The sequence below is a fragment of the Uloborus diversus genome, chromosome 1 (genome assembly GCF_026930045.1).
Source record: "Uloborus diversus isolate 005 chromosome 1, Udiv.v.3.1, whole genome shotgun sequence".
NCBI classification, from domain to species: Eukaryota; Metazoa; Arthropoda; class Arachnida; order Araneae; family Uloboridae; genus Uloborus; species Uloborus diversus.
Genome location: NC_072731.1, coordinates 61,369,464 through 61,393,269, shown reverse-complemented (window position 1 = coordinate 61,393,269; position 23,806 = coordinate 61,369,464). Strand labels below are relative to the sequence as shown.

General features: G+C 31.1%; 1 protein-coding gene across 1 annotated transcript in view; it reads right to left on the bottom strand.

Moving 5' to 3' along the window:
• Positions 1 to 23,806, bottom strand: part of LOC129234607 (dual specificity mitogen-activated protein kinase kinase 7-like) — a 55,395-nt gene that overhangs the window by 14,114 nt on the left and 17,475 nt on the right. Inside the window, exons 3-7 of the mRNA XM_054868636.1 lie at positions 19,229 to 19,301; positions 16,884 to 16,997; positions 13,491 to 13,718; positions 6,366 to 6,545; positions 717 to 797 (exon numbers count right to left, since the gene is read on the bottom strand). Coding sequence (XP_054724611.1) covers positions 717 to 797; positions 6,366 to 6,545; positions 13,491 to 13,718; positions 16,884 to 16,997; positions 19,229 to 19,301 — 676 coding nt within the window. The remainder of the gene's footprint in view (positions 1 to 716; positions 798 to 6,365; positions 6,546 to 13,490; positions 13,719 to 16,883; positions 16,998 to 19,228; positions 19,302 to 23,806) is intronic.

The window sequence follows — 23,806 nt, the reverse complement described above, 5'->3', positions numbered from 1 at the left end:
GCACAAAAACAAATTGATGTATCATGCAGGGGTGCTCACCTAGGGAAGGGGGTTGTGGCGCAGATTGCGTCATTGAAATTTTTAGGGGGGTGAGGGTGTTTTGACGGGTATTTTTCTCATTGGGGGGGGGGCACTTGCTTTTGGGAAGGGGCCTTTAAAATCTTAAGAAGAGGGGGGGGTGCCCCTTTTTTGGAGGGGGGGGGGGGAATTTCTGTATTATGATCAGATGATAAAGAAAGAGATATTAAGACGAAACTTCTTAGTATGAAAAATGTTTCTTTGAAAGGCAAGAAAATACAAATTCAAACACTATTTATCACCCAATCCTAAAATAGAAAATTACGTTTCACAAAAATTAACTATTTCTGATTCTACCTTCCAAAAATAAATGATTTGTAAGTATGTAATAAATTTTTTCCTATATTTTTCTACTTTAAAATCTAAATACTTTGTTATAATATTTTGCAACCATAAGTTTTCTAAAAATTCCTATGATAAAAAAAAAAAAAAAAAATTGAGCATTTAAACATGAATATTTGAAAAAGTACTAATTTTATTCGCACAATGAAACATGCATGTGTAGATTAATTACTTTCAATTCTACCTCTTACAGCCACCACTCATTAGAAAGACCTTTTTCTGTGGAACGGAGATGGTCGTTATATCAAGCATCGACTGTATTACAATCTTTTAATTCAACGTGTGAAATTACTTACAAGAGATATCCCTAAACTCCACACATCAGCTCTAATATCATAATCGGGACGTTCAGGATCAGGAGGATCTATTCTTTCTGGCTGTAAATAAATGAAATAAAAATAAAATAACATAAATAAAATACTATGATATACAAATGGTCGTATGGCAGTTATTTACACACTTAGATGAGATAATTTTGAAAAATTAGGAAGTTAAAGATCTTAATGAAACAATGCACAGAGCTAGTACATTTATAATCTATCACAGGGTTCATACACTTTTGGTTAAAAAAAATTCCCTGACTTTTTCAGGTTGTTTTTTTTAAGAAAATTCCAGGTTACTCGCTTCAATCAAAATTTAAGTTTAAATAGCAATGTTCTCAAAATAATTAAAATGTTTTAAAAAGGCAATGCGGAAGAACTGAAACTTCTCCCTTCAGAAAAAAAACCCTTAGATTTTTTTTCCTTTCCTCAAAATTTAATTTTTTTTTAAACATTTTGTTCAAAATCGTTTTAATTTGTTTCCTACTTGTTGAAAACAGAGTACTTTTAACTTATTTTAGCATTTTTTTGATGTCAAGTGTCATGCGTAATATTATAGCGTTTTGCTGTAGTCGCGCAGCAATCTTTTAGCATCCACTTTTGGTTTACAATATTTCTTTTTTTTTCTTATTAGTATACAACACAAAACATATCGAACAAAATACAAAGCTAAATTTCAATATAAATATATTTGACTTGTTGCAATGATCGGCATATCATATAATGCATAATAACAAAAATCAACATCTGCCGTTCATAGGCCAATGTCAATAATCATTTTTTTTCCCTTTCTAATGTTAAAGAATGCTTGCATTAAAATTTCAATTTTTCATTCCCCAAAAGTAAGTTAATTTTCAAAAATTCATAACTTTTTGCACATTTTATGTTATTTTCAATAGTTTACATTGATATAAACATCCAATTCTGTCTTTGGAAGTTTACGTCTACTTCCATCGTGCAAATGACCAAATATGGCGATTAAGTGAAAAATTTAAGATAAGTAGATTTTTGAATTTGTAGCATAAAAATAGTTATAAATAATTAATAGTCCTTAAATAACTCCAATTAAAACAAAATAGTCAGTATTTAGCACATAAGCGTCTAAATCAATTAGAACAAAAAAAAAAATGTTCTGAAGATTAAGCTTTGCATTTTTCCAGAAAATTAATTATATAAAATTATCTAGAAAAGAAAGGCATATTTTGTGTTGTTTTCAATAGCTTGCATTGCAATTAACATCCAATGCCGTTTTCAGAAACTTAGGCACTTAAAAAGTCTTGTGTACTTCCATCTTGAGAATGACCAAATATAGCAGCTACGCACAAGAATAAGAAATTATATTTTGAATTTGTCGCATAAAGACAATTAAAAAATAATAAATCGTCATGAAACTACAATTCAGTTGAAAAGTTTTACCACATTTGCGTCCAAGGCAATGAGGATAAGATTAAGTTTTAAGAACAAAAACTTTCATTTCTCAAGAAAATTATTTAACATAATAATAAAGAACATTCCGTAGACCATTTTGTGTTATTTTCATTAGTTTTCAATTAAAAAAAACATCAAATTCTGCTTTGTTTTTGGAAACTTAGGCATTTTAGGATCATGTCTACTTCTATAATGTGAACAGGGTTGGACTGGCCATGTGGGCATTTAGATAAATGCCCGGTGCGCCACTCTAAAAGGCGCCAGTGACCGTTGTCTTCTTTCTTTCTTTTTGTTTACAGCATTTTTTATACAATCGCTTCTTTAAGACTTAAAATTTTCAAAACGCCCGAGGGAACACCTCTGAATTCCTCTTTCTAACATTACCAAAGATTGTCTGAAACTACCTTTTTGGAACTTCAATTCCAAAAAGTTTTCAGGAAGGAGATTCGAACCCCATTCCTGTTCTTAACATAGTCAAAGATGGCTTAGACTTGCGTTTTAGAATTTCAGTTAAACTTGTCATTGCAGTGTCCCTCAAGGGTAGGGTGATCACCTCTGCCCTTATATCTGTCCTTGCCCTGAAACACTGTATAATATCATCAAAGAGCATAATTTGCAAAGGGCTTCAAATTTCTCCTCCCCTTAACATAACTAAAAATCCTCCAAAACCGCGTTTTTAGAATAAAATTTTTTAATAAAATTCTAAGAGACAGCCCAGTGAACCCACTGCCCCTCACAACATAATTAGAGATAACAATTGAGTTTAAGTTTCGGTTTTAAGGAACAGCCGGGGGACTACCCTTAAACCTAACCGCCCCTAATATTACGAAAGATCACCTAAAATGCAGTTTTAAGACTACAAATTGCAAACATTTCCAAAAGTGGACCCCTTATTTCTCCTCTACAAACATCAACAAAGATCTTCTAAAATGGTGTTTTTAAAGCTACAATTTAGGAAATTTCCGAAGGAAGCCCCTTGGACCCCCTTTTCCTAATATAATCAAATGAAAATTACATTTTTAAAATTTCAAGTTTGAAAAATGAATGTGGAATGCTCCTGAATCACTTCTGCCCCTAACATAACCAAAATTCATCTAAAATGCATTTTTAAAGCTAAAAATTCGAAAAATTTCCGGGGGGGGGGGGGGAACCCCTGGACCCTCTATTCCTGAACAAATTAACTTATGATTAAGATCATACTGCTGGTCCCTTCCAAATCCCTGATCAATCTGATTATTTAATGAAAGCGCAAATTAGTTATTTTTCAGAAGTATACATGTTTCTTTTTAATAAAATGTAGTTGATTGGTTTTAATAAATATTAGTTAATTATTTAAATTAGTATTTGATTATTTATTTTAAATAAATAATTGATCAATCAATAAAATTAACAATTCAGTTAAGAATAACTTGTGAATTATTTTAACAATTATGTTCCTTAATATTAATTGAAAATTTAATCATAAATGTGATTTTTTAAATATTAATTGGAGAGGCGCTGGTGTTCTCAATATGTATGAGCCGAATTTTATTCCCAGTCTGACCCTGCTTGTGAATGACCAAATATGGCAACTACATTTCAAACATAGCTGAAATAACTTTCTGATTAAAAAAAAAAGGATTTTCCCCGATCGAACCTTCCCATCTTCAGGTTGTGCTTCGGAAACAGTAAAATGTCTTCTTCCCCGTTGAGTTTGTGCATAATTCCTGTTCACCAAAGGAATTTTTTCTGTGGGAACAATTGAGGGTCAGAAATGGCGACTGCAGAAGTTTTTTTTGGGTTGCCACTTTTTTTGTTGCCAGTGTAATTTTGCCTCAAAATTTTTATTTTTTTTCAAGAAACATCGATAAAAATGAAGATTAGATCACATAGAACAAAATTCCCTAGGGGGGGGGGGTTTGAGGGCATATTTGGAAAATACCCTGACCCTTCCCTGACATTTTTAACTATGTCATTTTCCTTGACAATCCCAAGTTTTCCCGGAGCATACGAATCCTGTATCAGTTCAAATATTACAATCCTGTAATGAAATTGTGATGTTAAAAAAAAATATTTTTTTTTTGTGAGTTCATTTTCCTTTCATATATATTAATTCAGATAAATTTACTTATGAGGTCTAAAGAAACACCACATATTGCTCACTCCTTTAAAAAACGTCATATCTCAAAAATTAGCGATTTGGAGTTATGCTTGCATTTAGAATGCATTGAATAAGTAGTGTATTTTAATGAAAACCACAGACGAATTGACCAAATTTTTAGTTTTTTTTAAATGATCATGTGAAATTTTTGATATCAACTTTAATGGCGCTTATCTCCTTCGAAAGAAATTTGGACCTTTAACTTTTACTTTTTATTATTTGTCTTGATGTGAACCCATTAAAGTTTTGGCCATGAGTTCAGAAACACCTGTATTAATAGATGCAGATCTAGCTCATAGGCGGATTTAGGATTGAGTTCCTGGGGGGGGGGGGGGGGGGGGGCAGGAATTTTTTTTTTTAGCAACATTTTTATTGCCCCCAATCCCATGTTTTTGTCTGTTTCCTGTGATGCATAAATCCATGCTTTACTTTTTTGTGTGTCGTTTTCATTATTGTGTGTTTTCATGCCATCCTTTTCATTAAACTATTCAAAAAAGAAAAATTCATAATATTTTTATTTTAAGATTTTGGAAGATATGTTGTTACTACATAAAGCCGTCCCAAAACTGGGGGAGCACTGCCCCTATGCCTCCCTTATAAATCCACCCATTCAATTCTGAACTGTTGAAAAAAGAAAAAATAATAACTTTTTTTTTAATTTTTGGCAGATGTGTTGTTACTACATACTCTTCCCAAAACTGGGGGGGGGGGGGGGGGCATTGCCCCCTCTGCCCCCCCCCCCCCATAAATCCGCCCATGATCTAGCTGCCTGACTTGAATGGTCACAATCAATTTTATACAACAGTATCTGGTGTTAAGGTGGTGGAGAGTAGGGTTTGACCAATGCCAGTTGTTCAAAGTCAGGCAAAGGCCAATTATTTTTGTTTTTAAATGGTCGATGCCGATGGAAAGACTTTCCTGCAAAAGTCCCCTTTTTAGTCGCCAGTGGCAACCCTAAGGTAATGGAATAGCTGATACCTTGCTAGGAAAGGTTCTGATACTCCTTTTGTTGCTAGGGAGTATCAGAACCTAGCAAAAAAAGGAGTATCAGAACCTTTCCTAGTAAGGGAAAGCTATTTCATTGTTGTTTTGATACTTCTTTTGTAGAACCTGAATTATCAATTGGGATATCGAAGAATCTCATTAGGACTGCTGTTTTTAATATTTTTTAAAGGAAAAACAGTATAATAACTGACATAACTTCGGTAAGCAAGGTCAGGTAAAGGAGCTTAATTGCAGTTGCCCTGGTAGCTCAAGGAACCAAGGAGCTCTGAGGTCTTAGTAGAAATAATATTATAAAGGTTATTAGACATCTCACTGGTCACTGCCCCTCAAAGCAGCACCTTGCTATCATGGGTGTCAGTAATGATCTAACCTGTAGTATTTATCAAAATGAAACTGTTACATTTTACAAGACTGTGGAGTGTTTTTTGCCCATTAAGTTTGAACACCTTGGTGGTTAGGAGATTCATGACATTCCGATTAGGTGTTAGCTGAATTTTGTTTCAGCAACTGGTCTGTTTTAAGGCTTCTATTTGTGTATTAGTACAACAGAATTCTGGTTGCAGCTCTAGATTTAATTGAGCCCCCCCCCCCCCTCCTTACTGTAATTTTACTTCATTCAAACATTGGAATGAATAGTAAACCAAATCAACCAGCTATAACATTTGGGTTTATTAGAAATAAGATTTTCTAGAATCACAAAGAAATACTTTTAAAAAGCAGGCGTTGCTTCTGATGTAGAAACTGGAATTGATTTCCCTTTCATAAACAGCTGATAGATTAACAAGAAATGCTGCTGAAGATTTATTAAATTAATCCAACATGAGATTAAAATCAGGTTAAAGGTTTAAGGTCAGATAAGATATTTCAAGCTCTGAAAAACAATTAAATCTACAAAAACAAAAACATAACCAAATAAAGTTACGCAATTTCTCATACATTTAGGGCTATCAATTTACAAAAGTAAAATTTAAAAGTTTGATCAGCAAAGATTATAATTATTCACATTTAATTTTAGGATCAATCTTTAAAACTAACAATCATTTAATACTTACAGCCATGTATGCTGCACAACCAGCAGATCTTGTTTTGGCTTTTGAATCAACCAATCTCCCACTAATTCCAAAATCACATAGTTTGACTGTGCCATTTTCATCTAAAAGTATATTGGATGGCTTTACATCTCTATGAATCACACCATGCTTTTCCTTTAGATAATGTAGGGCTTTGACAATCTGGCAAAAAACAAAGTATTATATCAATAAACATTGTATGTTTTAATCAACATTAATGATAAATAAAAAAATGAAGGTACACTTAATACTGTTTAATAAATGTTTTGCAGTTTCTCTGTATAATTTTATTAATCTTAAGGTAACTAAGCACCTTAAATATATATGCAGGTTTGAAAAATGGGTTGACTAGACTTTTTAGTCCTTATTTTTTAAAAATTACTATTGTAAAAAATAGTTTAGTTACGATTAAAAATGAGAGAAAAAAAAAACCACTGATATAATGAAAATTAGTCAGCTAAAATGAACTTTAAATAAAGTATGTTTTATCTTTTGAATATTTTTTCATCTCAATGCAAATCATATACATTTGCCTAAATAAATTCTAGTCTCAGAATGATTAAATATTATTATATCTTTCAGAGTCAAAAACATATTGTTATTTTTACATATTTACTCATGGGTCATTCCATGTGAAATGAGCAAATCAGCTGTGGCTGACATGTCAGATTTCAATGAAAATTTTTATTTTGGTAAACCATGCACATCTATGAGGGAATGCAAAGTATGGAAGTTTACAAACTGTTTGTTGCTTTGTTATTAAAATTAGAAGTTGATGCTCACGCTAAGCCTAAATTTTCAGAGTTCATTGCTGCCAGTTTGTGACTCAATAACTCCATAAGTTATAAACGTACATTTAAAAAACAAATATTTCTGCAGTCTATAAACAAATCTCTATTGGGAAAAAGCAAAGTAAAATTTATTCGGATCTTTTTTTGAATCTGAGATATTAACAAATGTTGAAATTTTACCAATTTGCTTCAGATTTCAAATCACTCTTCTAGCTGTTTTAATGAAAAAATAACAGTAAAAATGATTCAGATTGAAAAACTAGCTATAACTAACTATCTGTTCGAATTTAGTAATTGTTTATGAATTTCTTGATGAGGAAATCGTACTTTAAAAAATCAAAAATTTCCGAAATTTTTATTTTTTCTCTATATTAGGTGTTTTTTTTGAAGATGAAGGAATGCTCTAAATTTACTCAATTTTTTTTACGTAACATATTGAAGTATCTTTTAGATGCTACTAAATTTTAATCATTGGAATCAGCGTATTTTTGTTACTAGAGTAACTTGAACTAAGGCAAAATTTCATTAGCTAGTTCTTTTTATTGTAAGTTTAGCAAAACTAACCATTTCTTTCGTGTTTCATTTTCTCAAAAGCATGTTTATGAAATACTTGTTGAAATGTACATTTTTTAAAAATTGAAATAAATGTTATATATACTTGCTTTTGCATCATTGAGTTGCTTATGTAGTTCTTTGAACTCTCGTAATTTCACATAAGGGTCAATCCATACAGATTCCATACAGTATACACTACTCATTCATGTTCAAATATTTCTAAGTCACCAAATTAAAATAATTATTTTGAAAATTACAATATGTTTTTTCAGTACAATGTATTATACAGGGCACAATATATATAATTTAAGAAGGTGCAATGAAATTTTCACACTTTTTATTTCTGTTTTAGTGTGTGAAATGACTAGCAAAGTTGCTCAATTTCAAAGACCTGTATCTTTATTACAAACCAAGTACAAAAAACAATATATATAAGGTGTATAGTACTTGAATGGAATATTCAATTGGTCAAGAAATTTTATTTTTATTTCCATCCCCTTTTGGTTTACAAGGGTCTAAAAATATCATTTTTCTGACTTTTGAAGGGCTGTAATCTATAAAGGGTACACAAACACACAGCAACAGTTACATATTCTTGTTAGCATGGTTCCAGTGATTAGTTTTTTGCCATATTTCATTTTGTATTTCCATCCCCAACGCGAGTTATCCCCCTTTGAGATGAGTAAAATTTTTACATTTGATCCTGAACTTTAACCTGTTGCCGTTATTTTAATTATTAACTTACAGCCACGTAACTCAGCATGTAAAACTATCAACTAATGCACTTTAACATCAAAGCGTGAAGTTAATTACCGTAAATGTAATTCAAATAGATTTTGGCCAAAATGCAAAGGTCTAGAAGTCCAATTTTTGACTATGAAAATCATCTTTGATGACCTCTAAAACATCAAAGGTCCAGTTGAGAGAAAAAATAAAAGTGGTTTCAAACATCTTTCATGTGCAGCTTTTAGGGATATAAATTTCGAAAAAGATTAAAAGTGGTCGAGCGCACCCATTCATTGAACCTCTATGGATTGACCCATAAAACGTAAAGAAAATGCTATTTTTCTGAATTTTATTTTACGTTTGGAAATCAAAAACCAATTTCGAGTTTCTCCAAGCAAATAGTAGAAACACAGCTCTATATTCTTGCAAAATTTTAAAGTTGTCTAAATTTTCCCTCATCTGAATTTTTGTATCTATGTGAATGGGAAAATTATAATTTTACAAAATACCACTAAGTTTAAAACTGATTTTGAAGACAAAAGAGTTAAAATACAACTTCAAAAATAAGGTATTTCTTCAGGGTTCATACACTTTTGGTTAAAACAAGTTCCCTGACTTTTCCAGGTTTTCCAGGTTGTTTTTTAGAAAATTCCAGGTTACTCGCTTCATTCAAAATTTAAGTTTAAATAGTAATATTTTTAAAATAATTAAAATTGTTTAAAGTAGCGATGCAGAAGAACTGAAACTTCTCCCCTTAGATTTAAAAAAAAAAAAAAAAAAAAAAAAAACTTGGTTTTTTTTTTTCGTTTGTTTTCTCTGTCAAAATTTTAAGTTTTTTTTAAACATTTTGTTCAAAATTGTTTTAATTTGTTTACTATTTGTTGAAAACAGAGTACTTTCAACTTATTTTAGCGATTCTTTGATGTCACGCGTAATATTATAGCGTTTTGCTGTAGTCCTGCAGCAACCTTTTAGCATCCGCTTTTGGTTTACAATACTTTTTATTTCTTATAAGTAGGTTACACAAAACATATTGAGCAAAATGCAATGCTAAATTTCAGTATAAATATGATTAACTTGTTGCATCAATTGGCATACCATGTAATGCATAGTAACAAAAATCAACTCCGCCAATCATAGGCCAATGCCAATAATCTTTTTTTTTTTTTTTTCACATATTAAAGGACGCTTACATTAAAATTTCAAACTTTCTTTTCCAGAAAGTAATAGTTAATTTTCAAAAATTCATAACTTTTTGCACATTTAATGTTGTTTTCAATATTACACATTGATATAAACGTCCAATTCTGTTTCTGGAAGTTTAAGTCTACTTCCATTGTGCAAACGATCAAATATGGCGACAAAGTGAAAAATTTAAAATAATAAGTAGATTTTTGGATTTGTAGTATAAAAGTAGTAATAAATAATTAATAATCCTTAAAAAACTACAATAAAAGCAAAATAGTCAGTATTTAGCACATAAGAGTCTAATTCAATTAAAACAAAAAAATGTTATGAAGATTAAATTTTGCATTTTTCCAGAAAATAATTACAAATTATCCGGAAAAAAAGGGCACAATTTGTGTTGTTTTCAATAGTTTGCATTGCAATTAACATCCAATGCCATTTTCGGGAACTTAGGCACTTGAAAAAGTCTTGTGTACTTCCATCTTGGGAATGACCAAATATGGCGGCTATGCCCAAAAATAAGAAATATTTTTTTTTCAATTTGTTGCATGAAGACAATTAAAAAATAATAAATCTTCATGATACTACAATTCATTGAAAAGTTTTTATCACATTTGCGTCCGAGGCAGTGAGGATAAGATTAAGTTTTAAGAACAAAATTTTTCATTTCTCAAGAAAATTATTGCAAATAATAATAGAAAAACAATTTGCAGACCATTTTTTGTTGTTTTCATCAGTGTTCAAATAAAGAAAACATCCAATTCTGCTTTGTTTTTAGAAACTTAGGCATTTTTGGATCGTATCTACTTCCATCTTGTTGATGACCAAAGATGGCGACTACGTTTCACACGTAGCTGAAATGATTTTCCGATCAAAAAAAAAAAAAAACGATTTCCCCAGATCGACCCTCCCATCTACAGGTTGTGCTTCCGAAGCAGTATATTGTCTTCTCTCCTGTTGAGTTTGCATAATTGCTGTTCACCTGATTTTTTTTCCCTTGGGAACTACTGAGAGCCAAAAATGGCGGCTGCTGAAGATTTTTTGGGTCGCCACTTTTTTCATTGCTTTAAAATTGTTACAATTTTTTTTAAATACATCGATAAAAATGAAGATTAGATCTTATAAAACGAAATTCCCTGGGAAAAAATTGGGACAAGAAAAATTTTGGGGACACATTTGGAAAATTCCTTGACATTTTTGACTAAGTCATTTTCCCTGATAATTCCAAGTTTTCCTGGAGCGTACGAACCCTGAACCGAACAGAATGTTGTGGCAACCCATCTAAAACTTTAGGCAGTAGAAAGAAATGCGTTCCCCTCACTGACTCCATGTAAGAAAATCTTCGCTCTTTTGGCGCATTTTTCGTTGTGAAAAAAAACGTTCATTTTTCGATTGCAGTTTTTAAGTGCCAGCGTCGGTTTGGATAAAAATTTTCCATTTTTTTCGTGAAATCAGAATAAAAACGAAGACTAGATCTCATAGTACTTAATTCCTTGGGAAAAAAATGGGAAAAAAAATTTTGGAGGACAAAATTTGAAAACTCCCTGACTTTTCCCTGACATTTTTGACAGTGTCATTTTCCCTGACAATTCCCGGTTTTCCCGGAATTCCCGGAGCGTACGAACCCTGTTTCTTTTATGATACTTAGCATATTATTGGGTATTAATTTCAGCAATGCTAATGGATTCCTTAAAGATTGAGATTAAAAAATAAAATGCTAAATTATGAGAAAACTGAAATATTTTCAGTTTTTGAAACTCAGTTAAAAGTTAACTATAATAACTTTGAAAATTTTACTGATATCAGATTAATTACCCTACTCCATAGATTGCAACAACATATAACTTTTATGTTTTCATTAAATAGCAACTAAGATACAAACCTTCAAAAATGCAACATTTATCCTTTATGAGAATGCTGTTCAATTTGACCAATTTTCAATCGCATGTAACTATTCAAATAAAAAATATTAAGCAAAAATATTTTAGATATTTTTATATACAGTGGCTCCCAAAAGTCTTCGTACACCTACGACTTTCAACGAAATCGGCCCCAATCCATTAGTTAGAATTAATATTTCGGAATAGGTATTTAATTATAAAATCTATGATCAACTTTTAACAAAACTACATGAAAAGTTTTTAAAAAATATTAAAACTTAATTTTTAAAAAATCAAAAACCAAAAAGTGCCGGAAATTTTATCTCACAAAAGTCTTCGTACACTTTATAAAATGTCTGTACATTATTGAATAATCTAACTTTTTATTAACTTATTAATTAGTAGAATATCATACAGTATTCATAACACCTTTTAAACGTCTGGGAATAGATTTCATTCTTTTTCTTTCTTTTTTTTGCGTAATTTCTGAGTAAGTGTTCAACCACACTTCGAGTCTTACTGTTTCTAGCTCTATTTTCGTTTTAAAGCCGTATTTTCGTAATCTAACCTCCAGATATCTCTAAATACGTTACATTAAGTTCAAATCTGGAGATTGAGGGGTATTTTCCAAATTTTCGGTCAATTTTCGAAGCACTAGACGCAAACTTTGAAAACCGTGTGCTTCTTATCGTTATCTTGATAAAAAACAAAGTTGTTTCCAATAACCAAATTTTTGGTTAAGGGTTCAAAATTGGGTTTTAAAATATTTAAAGGAACAGCATGATTCATTATTTCATCAAAAAATTCCAAACTACCAAGTCCTGATGCTGATATGCACCCTCACACTAAAACACCTCCACCGTCCTGATTAACTGATCCAACTAAGTTCTTAAGATTAAGTTTCTAATTTTTTCTTATACTTACAATTATACAACAATTTAACCAAAAATGTTGAATTCATTTTTATCTGTAAGTAAGACGTAATTCTAAAACGTTTTGAGCTTATTTATCATTGATTCTGAGACGAAAAGCGTAAGTTTTCTGTTTTTCGCACGACCAAGAAAATTTCTTCGGAAAGAGGCCCCATTCAATGCAGCTAATCAGAAAACTTGGCGAAAAATTTTATGTGAAAATTAAACGTAAAATTTTTCTTTTAAATCTGTAGAAACTTTTACAGCACTCAAATGAGTATTTTTCATAATTTTTTTTAACTTTAAATCTCTGATCACGTTTTGTCAACTTTGCCGGTTGACCTTTTCTTACCTTGTTTTCGGTTCGATTCCTTTTTTTAAAGCATTTTATCAAGCACTTTACTATACAAACAAATAAATTAACTAATTTAGAGACATTTCAAACCAATTTACCGCTACTGTGGGCAAAAAAATTCGAATTTTGAATGGTGTTTGCGGTTTTTTACGAATACCAGCCATTTTAAAGTAATTAAGCACAATATTAAGGAATAAATAAACAAAAAATTAAAGCCAAATGACTTTTTAGGGTTAACACAATGCAAAAATAATAAAAAAAACGACATATGATAAATTTTAATCATGAATTTATTCGAAAATTTTTGAGTGTACGAAGACTTTTGTGGCGTATTATTTCTCTGTCTCTTCGTTTTTTGACCCATTTCCAAAAGAAGATCCGTCAATATTTTGAAAAAACTACAGGGTTTCACTTAGAATGACATAGGAATGATGTGAAAAAATATTGGACTTCATATTCGAATTCAGTTTTGCGTTATTTCGATTTTACTAAAAAATTTCAAAGTGTACGAACACTTTTGGGAGCCACTGTAGGCATAAAAGGAACCTGTATATCAAATTTCATAAAAATCTGTTACCATGCGGCCACCACTTTTTTTGTGTATTTTGCTCATATAATATGGAATGACACATATGTTAAAATTTTCTTTAATTTCTGTTTTATTATACAGATTTTTTTGAAGGAATTTTTTTTTCACTTACAGCAACTGCCATTTTCCCCAAGATTTGTTCTGGAATAGGAGCCATCAGTTTTTTTAATAACTTATCGAGACAAGTGGCCATCAACTCCATGCAAATCCACACATCAGATTCAGTTATAAAATAACCAAAACACTGTACAATATGAGGACAATCATGGCATCTGAGAACTACATCTAAGTCCATTGTAATCCTCTTGTTTTCTTCCTTATTTCCCGATCTCCTCATTTGCTGAAAATGAATGGATGCATTTCTTATTCCTATCTCCGTTAACAGCAAAACATATACATATTAAAGATAAGATAGCATAGTTATTTAACATGTAACTGAAAATAAGCCACCACATAGTTTGAAAAAAATAGTTGTCCATAGAAAAAAAAAAGCTGCTACAGATGTATAAGTATGTAAATATAATGTATTTTGCAAACATGAATTATAAACTAGTTAAGTTATACAGAAGCCAATCCAGGTTTTTTTTTCATTACTAACTTCTGTCAAAGTATTGCAGCAAATGTGCAAGTTTTTTTTAACAGCAATTTTTGTAATTTTTCAAAGGCATATTCTGATTCGAAAAAAGTTTCAGCAACTTAAATTTTAGTTCAAAATGAGTAAATGTCATAATTTATTTCTAACATGTTTTTTTTTTCAGGATGGGGGTGGGGTGAACCTTAGAGGTACAAAAAATACCATCATATTTCAGCTCAACAAGTTTTGCACTGAGTACAATTCAGGTAATTGTCAGAAGAGTAGCCTCCGAAAACAGATGCCAAAAGATCACGATAAAACTACATAGACGCACTTAAGAGCAAAGGGGCAATCACTTAACATACTGCAAAAAGTCATAACTTAAGCAATTGTTCATATAAATCAGCTCGGCATTTCATTTTATGAGTAACTCTTGTTTGAAATGGAGAGAAATGAAATGGAGAGAACAGAGAAACAAATTTTCTATATTAAAAACCAGATTTTTGTGAAACTGAAGTATTTTTTTTCACATACTTGTCATGGGACTGCGTTTTTACATCTAAGACGTTGAACCCTGTCTTGTCCTTTTTACTTTCTTCTATATCCAATATATAGGAAAAAGTATTGGATTTGCGCAAATTTTCGAATTTCGAAGGATTTGAATGTTTTGAGGTGTGCTGAGTCCATTTCGACCATTTTTGGAAAATGTCTGTCTGTCTCTGTGTGTGCGTATCGCACCAGTTTTTTGTGGCTGCTCTACAGCAAAAACTACCGCGCCCATTGGTTTTTGGCGCAAATTCCTCCGAGGGGTGGGGGAGCAATGGTATGTTTTTTCTGGTCAACTGCTCTATTTTGGTGTCAACAGCTGAAAAGGGGGTGGCATGATCGAACGTTCTTTTTTTCCATTGTGAGTGCCATATCTCAAGAAGTAATGCTACGTTCTCGATGAAATTTGGAATAAATGTGAATCCATATGTAAACAGGCGTTGGTTTATTTTTGGCACCAATCACTCCAAGAGGTGCTGATTTTCTTTCTTTTTTTTTTTTTTTTGCGAATGAAAATAGCTTTATCAATGCAACAATAAGAAAGATAAATTGTAACAGACTGTCGTTTGCATATTTCTTGTGATTTTAATTGAATGGAAATGACCAGGAATATTATCTCAATGATTTAAAAATTTTAACTGTTGCCATCTTATGTTTGTTAACAAATAAAATATTTCTAATCAATTCATGCAAAGCCTTTAAAATAACTTTCAATTTTTGCTCTTTGCTCTGATTTTGAGATAATTCAGACATTGGGATGGTTGACCAGTTTTTGCATGTGTAATTTTGTTCTTGTTGGGAATATTGCTTCCTTGTCAAGCATGGGGAGGGATCAGAATTATAAGAAAGATATAGAAGAAAGTTTCATGATAGTCACAGCATGCTAGTTTTTAATTTCTTCTATACCTAATACATGTAAAGTATTAGATTTGTGTAAATTTTTGAACTTCGACCATTTTTGGAAAATGTCTGTGCGTATGTGTGCGTGTCACATATGTGTGTGACAAGTTTTTTGTGGCCGCTCTGCAGCAAAAACTAACGCATGAAATCGAACGAAATTTTGCACACATATGTGCCACTTTGTGAACTTGTGCCCATTGTTTTTTGGCGCGAATTCCTCTAAGGGGGGGTGGAGCAATGGGACGTTTCTTGAGTTATGCGTGCTTGCTATTCCCCAGCAAGCAACTGGCGGAATCAAACAAAATTTTATCCATATATTGCCTTTAATAGGTACAGGTGCTGATTCAATTTTGGTGTCAATAGCTCAAACGGGGGTTGAGCTATAGAACGCTTTTTGTCGTCAATTGTGACTGCTGTATGTCAGGAAATAATGATTGGAATCAAACAAAAATTTATCGGCAAGTAGCTCTTAGAGGCTATAACAGCCGATTCTATTTTGGCGTCAACAGTTGAAAAGGGGGTGGCGCAATCGAACATTCTTTTTTTCCATTGTGAGTGCCATATCTCAAGAAGTAATGCTACGTTCTGGATGAAATTTGGAATAAATGTGAATCCATATGTAAACAGGTGTTGGCTCAATTTTGGTGCCAATCGCTCCATGGAGGCTGATTTTTTTTGTGTGAATAAAAATAGCTTTATAATTGCAATGATAAGAAAGATAAATCGTTATAAACTGTCGTCTGTGTAATTTGCGTGATTTTAATTGTTGGAAAACTACAAGAAAATTGCGATGATTTAAACTTTTTAACTGTTGACATCTTGTGTTTGTCAACAAATAAATGTTTGAATTATTTTAAGCAAGGCTTTAAAAATAATTATCAATTTTCATTCTTTGCTTTGCTTTTGAGATAAATCGGGAATTGGAATGGTCGGGGGTTAAGTTTTGGCGTGAGTAATTTTGTTTTTCTGTGAATACTGCTACCTCGTCAAGCATGGGGAAGGATCATAATTATACGAAAAATATATAGAAGAAAGTTTGTGATGGCCACAACATACTAGTTTAAATTTTAACTCACAAACCTAAATAATGATTTGCAATACCTTTGCTACGATTTAAAAGCATCAATCACCCCCTCTACCTTAAAGGGCCTCTTCCATAAGAGCACTATACTGACGAGGTTTGGTAAAGGGAAGTAACTGCAAATGTTTAATTTTTGTAATTTATTGTATGTTAGCTTTGTTGTAAAAGCTTGCTTATTTTGTTCGCACTGAAAAAGCGTGGGGAAAAAACATTTCCCCAGTGTTAGCCATTGAATTAAAACCACATTTCTTCTAATAATTCAAAAACTCATTTCTGCAGATACTGCCATTTACCTGCCCACAGAAGCATACACAACTAATCTGCTCAAACAGATCTTTTGATGCAGTAAAAATTTTACTTTTTACTGAACAAATAAGAAAAATGTATTTGAACATTTAACTTACTTTGACAGCAATAACTTTATTTGTGGGTAAATGCCTCATTTTGACTACATGGCCACAAGTTCCCGTTCCAAGTTCTCCAATTTGTTCCAAGTCTTTCATATCCGCACTGTATTTCTACAAATAAGCAGAAATTATCAATCTTATTGTCATGCATAGGACATGATTCAACTTATAAGTTTTAACCAAGGCTAAATACAATTTATTTATTAAGGCAATGCATTTTTTGGAACAGAAAATGTTCAGCAAATAAGTAAACACATTTGCAGATGGGCATGACATACATACAGAGCAATGCTAAAATTGTATAGGTGGCTTTGAGTTCAAAATCAAGAGCACAAGATGAAAATTTAAAAATGAAACTTAAAAATAAATAAATTCTTCAAAATAAAATGAACAGAAAAAGGGTAAAAATAGCTACAAAACTAACAATAGGTTTTAATGAATGATCTATTCAGAATGTATTATTTTGCAAAAAGTGAATGAAAACTAACATTCTAAAAAAACACTTATACAAACAAAGTTATATGGACATTCATTTAGAAATTTAAATATTTCATTCAATTACTTTTGCATTAAACTTTGTATTCGGACTTCCCTTAAAAGCATGCAGGAATTGAAGTGACAAGGCTGTACCATCGGCAAATATATTTAAGCGGCCAACTTGGCTGCAAGCTTGATGCAACAAGCACAGGGTTAATTGTACAAAAAGCGAATTTGTGCAGTTAGCTGCTTGTAGTTCATAAAAAGAAAACAGACATCAATGTAGCAAACATAAGATTGAAACTAGTTTTTGAAACAATTTAACCTCAAAGGATTGCTTGTAAATATCAATAAGAATAAGGCAAAGTGAGTTTCCCATAGTATTAAACATAGTATAAAATTTACCATTAAAACAAAAGAACATTGTTTGAGACGGGTAGGAGAGAGGAAAATTGAATCTTCAATTTTCTTACAGATGAAATGAAATTCAGAAAGTATACTTATAAGGACCATTACATTAAACCATCGACAGGAACATTTGCAAATGGCACCACATCATTTCCTTTCATTCTGCGAAATCCTTTGACCTTGGACAACAAGTAAAGCAAAGAGAGGGGAGGGAAGGTGAGTCAGCGATTGCATGTGTTCACTGAGGAGAGAAACGCTGTCCACATGGGCGAGCAAGCCTTATCGCGTCAAAAAGGATGCAGCAAAAGTAATAGTGAGGGAGGGGGATGGATGTTCAGTTTTGTAATGTTCTGTTTATTATTCACTAACATCGTCGCATTGCATCTTTTGCTGTCGTTCGTGCATTCTTGGTTTATCTTTTTTTACAGAAATTTTTCAGAGTTGCTTTTGAAATGGCTCCTAAGCGATTGAAAAGTTACACTGCAGCCTTTAAGGTAATAAAGGCAGAAGTTATAAGAAATCGTCTTGCTGCTATAGAGTTTGGCATTGATAAGAGATGCGTTTACCGTCGGAAATAGGATAAATTAACCATCGAAAGTGATGGCCAATCGAGGGATGCTGAAAGCAAAAAGTGCAAAATGGAAATTTTTAAAAATATTTCATTCTTGTTAGTTAAAAATACTAATGAGAAATGAAAAAACATTTTTTCCTTGCATTTAATCCAGCTTTCTTCACTACTGATTGTGCTTTTAAGTTGTTTAATGTTTGGTGTGAGCTTACACCGAGTGTAGCGCATACATTGAAAAAAAAAATTTTCTTTGAGAATATATTGCGACGCAGTGCTTATTCCCGAAAATACAGAAAATGCAATGTTATTTTAATGTCCCCAAAAGCTGACATAGTAGTCTTGTGACCTTCAAGTATATCATGAAACAAATCTCCATAGAACCTCAACTTTTTAAATGTAGGTTATTTCTACAGAAACCACTGATTTTTTTAAAGGAGAAATGCAGATGTTTGTAAGGAAGTCTTTAATATCACATAACAAGTTTATAGTCATACAATTAAACTTGTGATTTAAATCATTGAAATTATAACTTGACATCCCTAAATTTGCTATTTGCTTTCATTAAAAGCAAGGGGGGTGAAAGAGGTTGGCCCACAGTATTTAGTCTGGGGAGCAATTAACCATTAGTCTCCATATAATTAATGCATATGGTAGAAGGGTCTCTTTTTAAAGTAATACTTATAAGAAGAGGTGGGCAGAAAAAATCATAAATGCAATTTTTACAGATTAACTTAACTATGCAATAATTCAGTGCTCAAATATCCATATAAATTTTATTTTTTCAAATTATTTTGAATTAAAAAGTGAATATAACTAGCAGTGTAAAAACTTTACTACAAATGAAAAAGAAAATCTGAACTGAAAAAATTTAGATAATATTGATACTTACAATTCCATTGATAGTCAAAATATTTGCTTGTTTCATAATTTCTTGTAGTTTCCAATCTGTTTCACTAATTCCACTAAAAATCAAATTATAACAATTACATGCCCGTCAACTTGACAAATCTCAATAATTTTAATATTTTCTCAAAAAATACATGAAACAAGTTTTACAAACTCTATGCAGAATAATTTTATTCAAGTGTAATAAAGAAAAAAAAAACTATTTACTTAGGTAATTCAAATATTATTTCACAACTAATAAGAAACATCAAATCTTACCCTTTGAATAAGGAAAGTTCTTACACAAGTAACAACAAACTAGGAGAATTGTTTAATTTTAGATAAGTGACACTTCAAACGTTTGATTATAATATACAGTACCCGCCACTAATAAAATCACTGGATTATAAAATCAGCCTTTTTTAAAAATCAAACTGAATCATTGCAATACCAAAATATGTTAAAATCATACTTTAATAAAATCACTATCGCCGTTTTATGAAATTAAAATTTTGAACATCATATGTAAAAAATTGGTAAAGAAGCACAAGAAGTGAAGGAATTGGGCTTAGAAGATGAAGAAATTTCAGCGCCAAATTTGCCTGTACAATGGATGTTAGAAAAGCGTTTGATGATACGATGCACTTTAGAACAAAGAAGAAAATATAATGTTGAACGTTACAAAACATTTAGCAAACAGTATTGAAATTTTACTCTCCAATTCTGTTAACCAGACTGCAATACGCCAATATTTTAAGATACTTGTGAAAAAAAACCCCTCATGTTTAGTTAAAATGACAACTGTATTTTGAAGCACTTAAAACAAAAATAAATGACGTAATTCATTTTGTCTTTTAAAGTATTTAGATTTCAAAATCTTTCATTTTTTTAAATGTAGGTATGCCGGTTTATAAAATCAAATGTCCTGAGAACAAATGTGATTTTAATAAGAGACGGTCACTGTATTATCAAAGCATTACTATTTTTATAGGCAAGTTCACATTTATTTACTGCACTATTGCTCTAACAAAAAAATTGTTATATTATTATACACATTACTAATATTATTATTGAAATAAAAAGGTCTCTTAACATTAAGTTTTGAAGCTGAAGCAATAATTTCATACCTGCAAATTTTTTGAAACAAAAATATTACAAGAAAGGATAAACCTAGTAAAATACAAAAAAGTGGTTGCATAGTGCACTAAAAAGAGCATAAAAGCTCTGTGTGCTAAATAATGCCTGAAGGACAAAATAAGTATAATACTGAATAAAGAAATAACTCAATGAGCAGAAAGCAAGATTCTTATACAAAAAAAGCAATGAACATGCTTGAAATTTATCCAAACTAGCAAGTGATATAATATTTAACCAGATATTTATACACATAGTATGAAGTGAGTAAAAGCTTGCTACAACAATATTTTGGGGACCAAAGAAATATATTGTTGTAGAGGGATATGTAGTTATATCGAGGACCTATACATATTTTGGGAATACAATAGGTTTTTTTTTAAATTTTAATGTTATACTATTAGGCCAGTGCCAATAATGTTTGAGACCAAAAAAATTTAGAACAGGATAAAACCAGTTCGAAAGGCAAGAAAATCTAATAACATTAATAGGAAAAATAAATTACGGGCGAGCTGAGTTCGGGAAGGGGGGTGTAGGGGGGTTTAAGGGGGGGAAAACGGTTTATCACGATTTCCGGAAAAACTAAGAGTCCTATTGAAAAAAACTAAATTGCAAAGTTGTTGGTAATAAAAAGATCTACAACTTTTGTATTTGCACTTTTTTTCTATAACCTCAAAATATATGCGAAAAATTCAAAAAACCGACTTTTTGGTTTTTTATTTTTATCTCCCACAAAAAAAATTTTTTTTTCACTAAATTTAATGAAAAGTTACCTTATTATGTCCCAAATACACTGTAATTTTTTGGATTTAAAATATTTATTTTTTCTCCTTATTTTGGTTCAGTAGTAAAAAAGCATCAGAATTTTCAATCAAAAATTCTCACGTCAAAATATCTGATTTTTTTTAAAAATCGAAGCAAGTTTTTTTCGTTGGAATCTCTACTTTTTTATGGTATAAAAAACAATATACAATACTATGGAAACTTTTTGCAAAAAATGAAGAAAATCAAAAAAACTCGAATTTGGAAAAAAAAAAAAAAAATCATCACTATGTAAAATTTTAAGCTATTTATTATATTAACAGCAAACACAATAATTAACAGCAAACACAATTGGAAAACTGATTATTTTTCATAATATTCAAGGTTACACAGTTCGAAGTTGCGGAAATTACTCATTTATCCCATCCTACAGTGTAGCTTGCTATTCGTAACTCCAAAAAACTATAGGGGGCTCTGCAGTCACCGTCTAATAATGGATGAGAAGGGTATAAAACAAATGCATGCTGTAGCTTGATTTTTAATTATTTTAATATATTTTTATTTTCAGTTTGTGACAATGTCACATGGAAAATTTCATTTTTCGAGTAATTAAAGTGTACATTTTAATAAGGAGCTTAAAATTTTTACATAGTTATGACTTTTTTTTTTTTTCAAATTCGAGTTTTTTGATTTTTTTCATTTTTTGCGAAAAATTTCTATAGTATTGTATATTGTTTTTTATACCATCAAAAAGTAGAGATTATAACGAAAAAAACTTGCTCCGATTTTTAAAAAAAATCAGATATTTTGACGTGAGAATTTTTGATTGAAAATTCTGATGATTTTTTACTACTGAATCAAAATAAGGAGAAAAAATAAATATTTTAAATCCAAAAAATTACAGTGTATTTGGGACATAATAAGGTAACTTTTCATTAAATTTAGTGAAAAAAAATTTTTTTTTTGTGGGAGATAAAAATAAAAAACCAAAAAGTCGGTTTTTTGAATTTTTCGCATATATTTTGAGGTTATAGAAAAAAAGTGCAAATACAAAAGTTGTAGATCTTTTTATTACCAACAACTTTGCAATTTTGTTTTTTTCGATAGGACTCTTAGTTTTTCCGGAAATCGTGATAAAACGTTTCCCCCCCCCTTAAACCCCCCTACACCCCCCTTCCCGAACTCAGCTCGCCCGTAATTTATTTTTCCTATTAATGTTATTAGATTTTCTTACCTTTCTAACTGGTTTTATCCTGTTCTAAATTTTTTCGACTTTTTACCATTTTCAAAGCTATTGGCACTGGTCTATATATGCACTGCCTTGGTATAAATGTATTTGGGTGATTCTCCAAAATCCTAACAATATTATGTCCCAGGAGCCTAACACAAGGATTGTTTGGCCTAGGTTTTTTAATATTTTTTTTAATAGATAGAAATAACTTTTCCGATGTTATTCCATTCCTATTAAGCAATAATTCATTCATTTTTTCTGACAAAATTTTTTGAAAAATCCAGAAAGTCACTGTTTTGGAGTGTGTCTCTTTGTTTTCTCAGACATACTTAAATTGTTTTAAAATGTTACGTCAACATTCCACAAACTTAATTTGTAGTACTAAAGTAAACATGCTTAAAGGTGTAAAATAACATCCTTGAACTGAATTTAATTATTTAAATAATCAAGGTACATCATTTTAAAGCTTGTCCCCAGGTTTCATGTCATTCTCCTGTCCTAGGAATGAGTTCAATCATTATAGATTTAAAAAAGTATTTTTTAATTTGTTGCACTACAACCCTGTTTGTTATCACCATTTTGTTTGATTCCTTGAGCATTTTATTTATATGATTTGTCTGCTGTTCTTACTAAAATTTTGAAGTTCAAAAATGGGTATGTAACATTTTTAATAATTCTTACAGTGGTGAAAGGAAATAAGTACAAAATAAGCAGTAAGCCTTCTCTTGTCAGAAAAAAACGGGAAAAAAAAGGGCAAAAGTTGATGAAATGAGATATTTTTCATTATTAGAAAACTAAATTATCGTAATAAAGGGTGGTTGAAAATGTAAAAAAAAAAAAAAAATGTTTTACAGGGGTTTATTGCTGTAGAGAATATTGCAACATTGAGAGCAGGATAACATTAATTCCTATGCGAGTTCACTGGGACCACGAAATATTATCGCTGTAGAAGAATTATCGTTGTATCGCAGGGATTGCGCTAAGGATTTCTAATTGTTTGCCAGTAAATTAGCCAAATTTTTAAAGTGTTAGCCAAATTTCAAAAGTCTTAGTCAAAGACTAACTTTTACTCATTTTAATGTATATTTGTCTGAAGAAATATTTAATCAAAAAATGAAGTATAACTTAATTTTTGACAATTTTTTGAGGATAAGGGCAGGGGTATATCCAGGAATTTTTGTCCATTTTCAGGAATTTGGTGAAAAAAAAAATGCAAATTAAGTAGTTTTTCCAAATCATATGTAATTTTTCCAAGGAAAAAATGGCTAAAAACAACTTTAAGTGATATTTATCATTCTTTAATAAATTTGAGAGTAGAAATATAAGCTTTTAACAAAGTAAAGACTGCATTCCTATCTTACTCTGATGTTTCAGACATCGAACACAATGAAACAAACGCGCCATTCAACAAGGCATCCGCCAACACTGTAGCCACGCTGCGCACTCGATATCCAA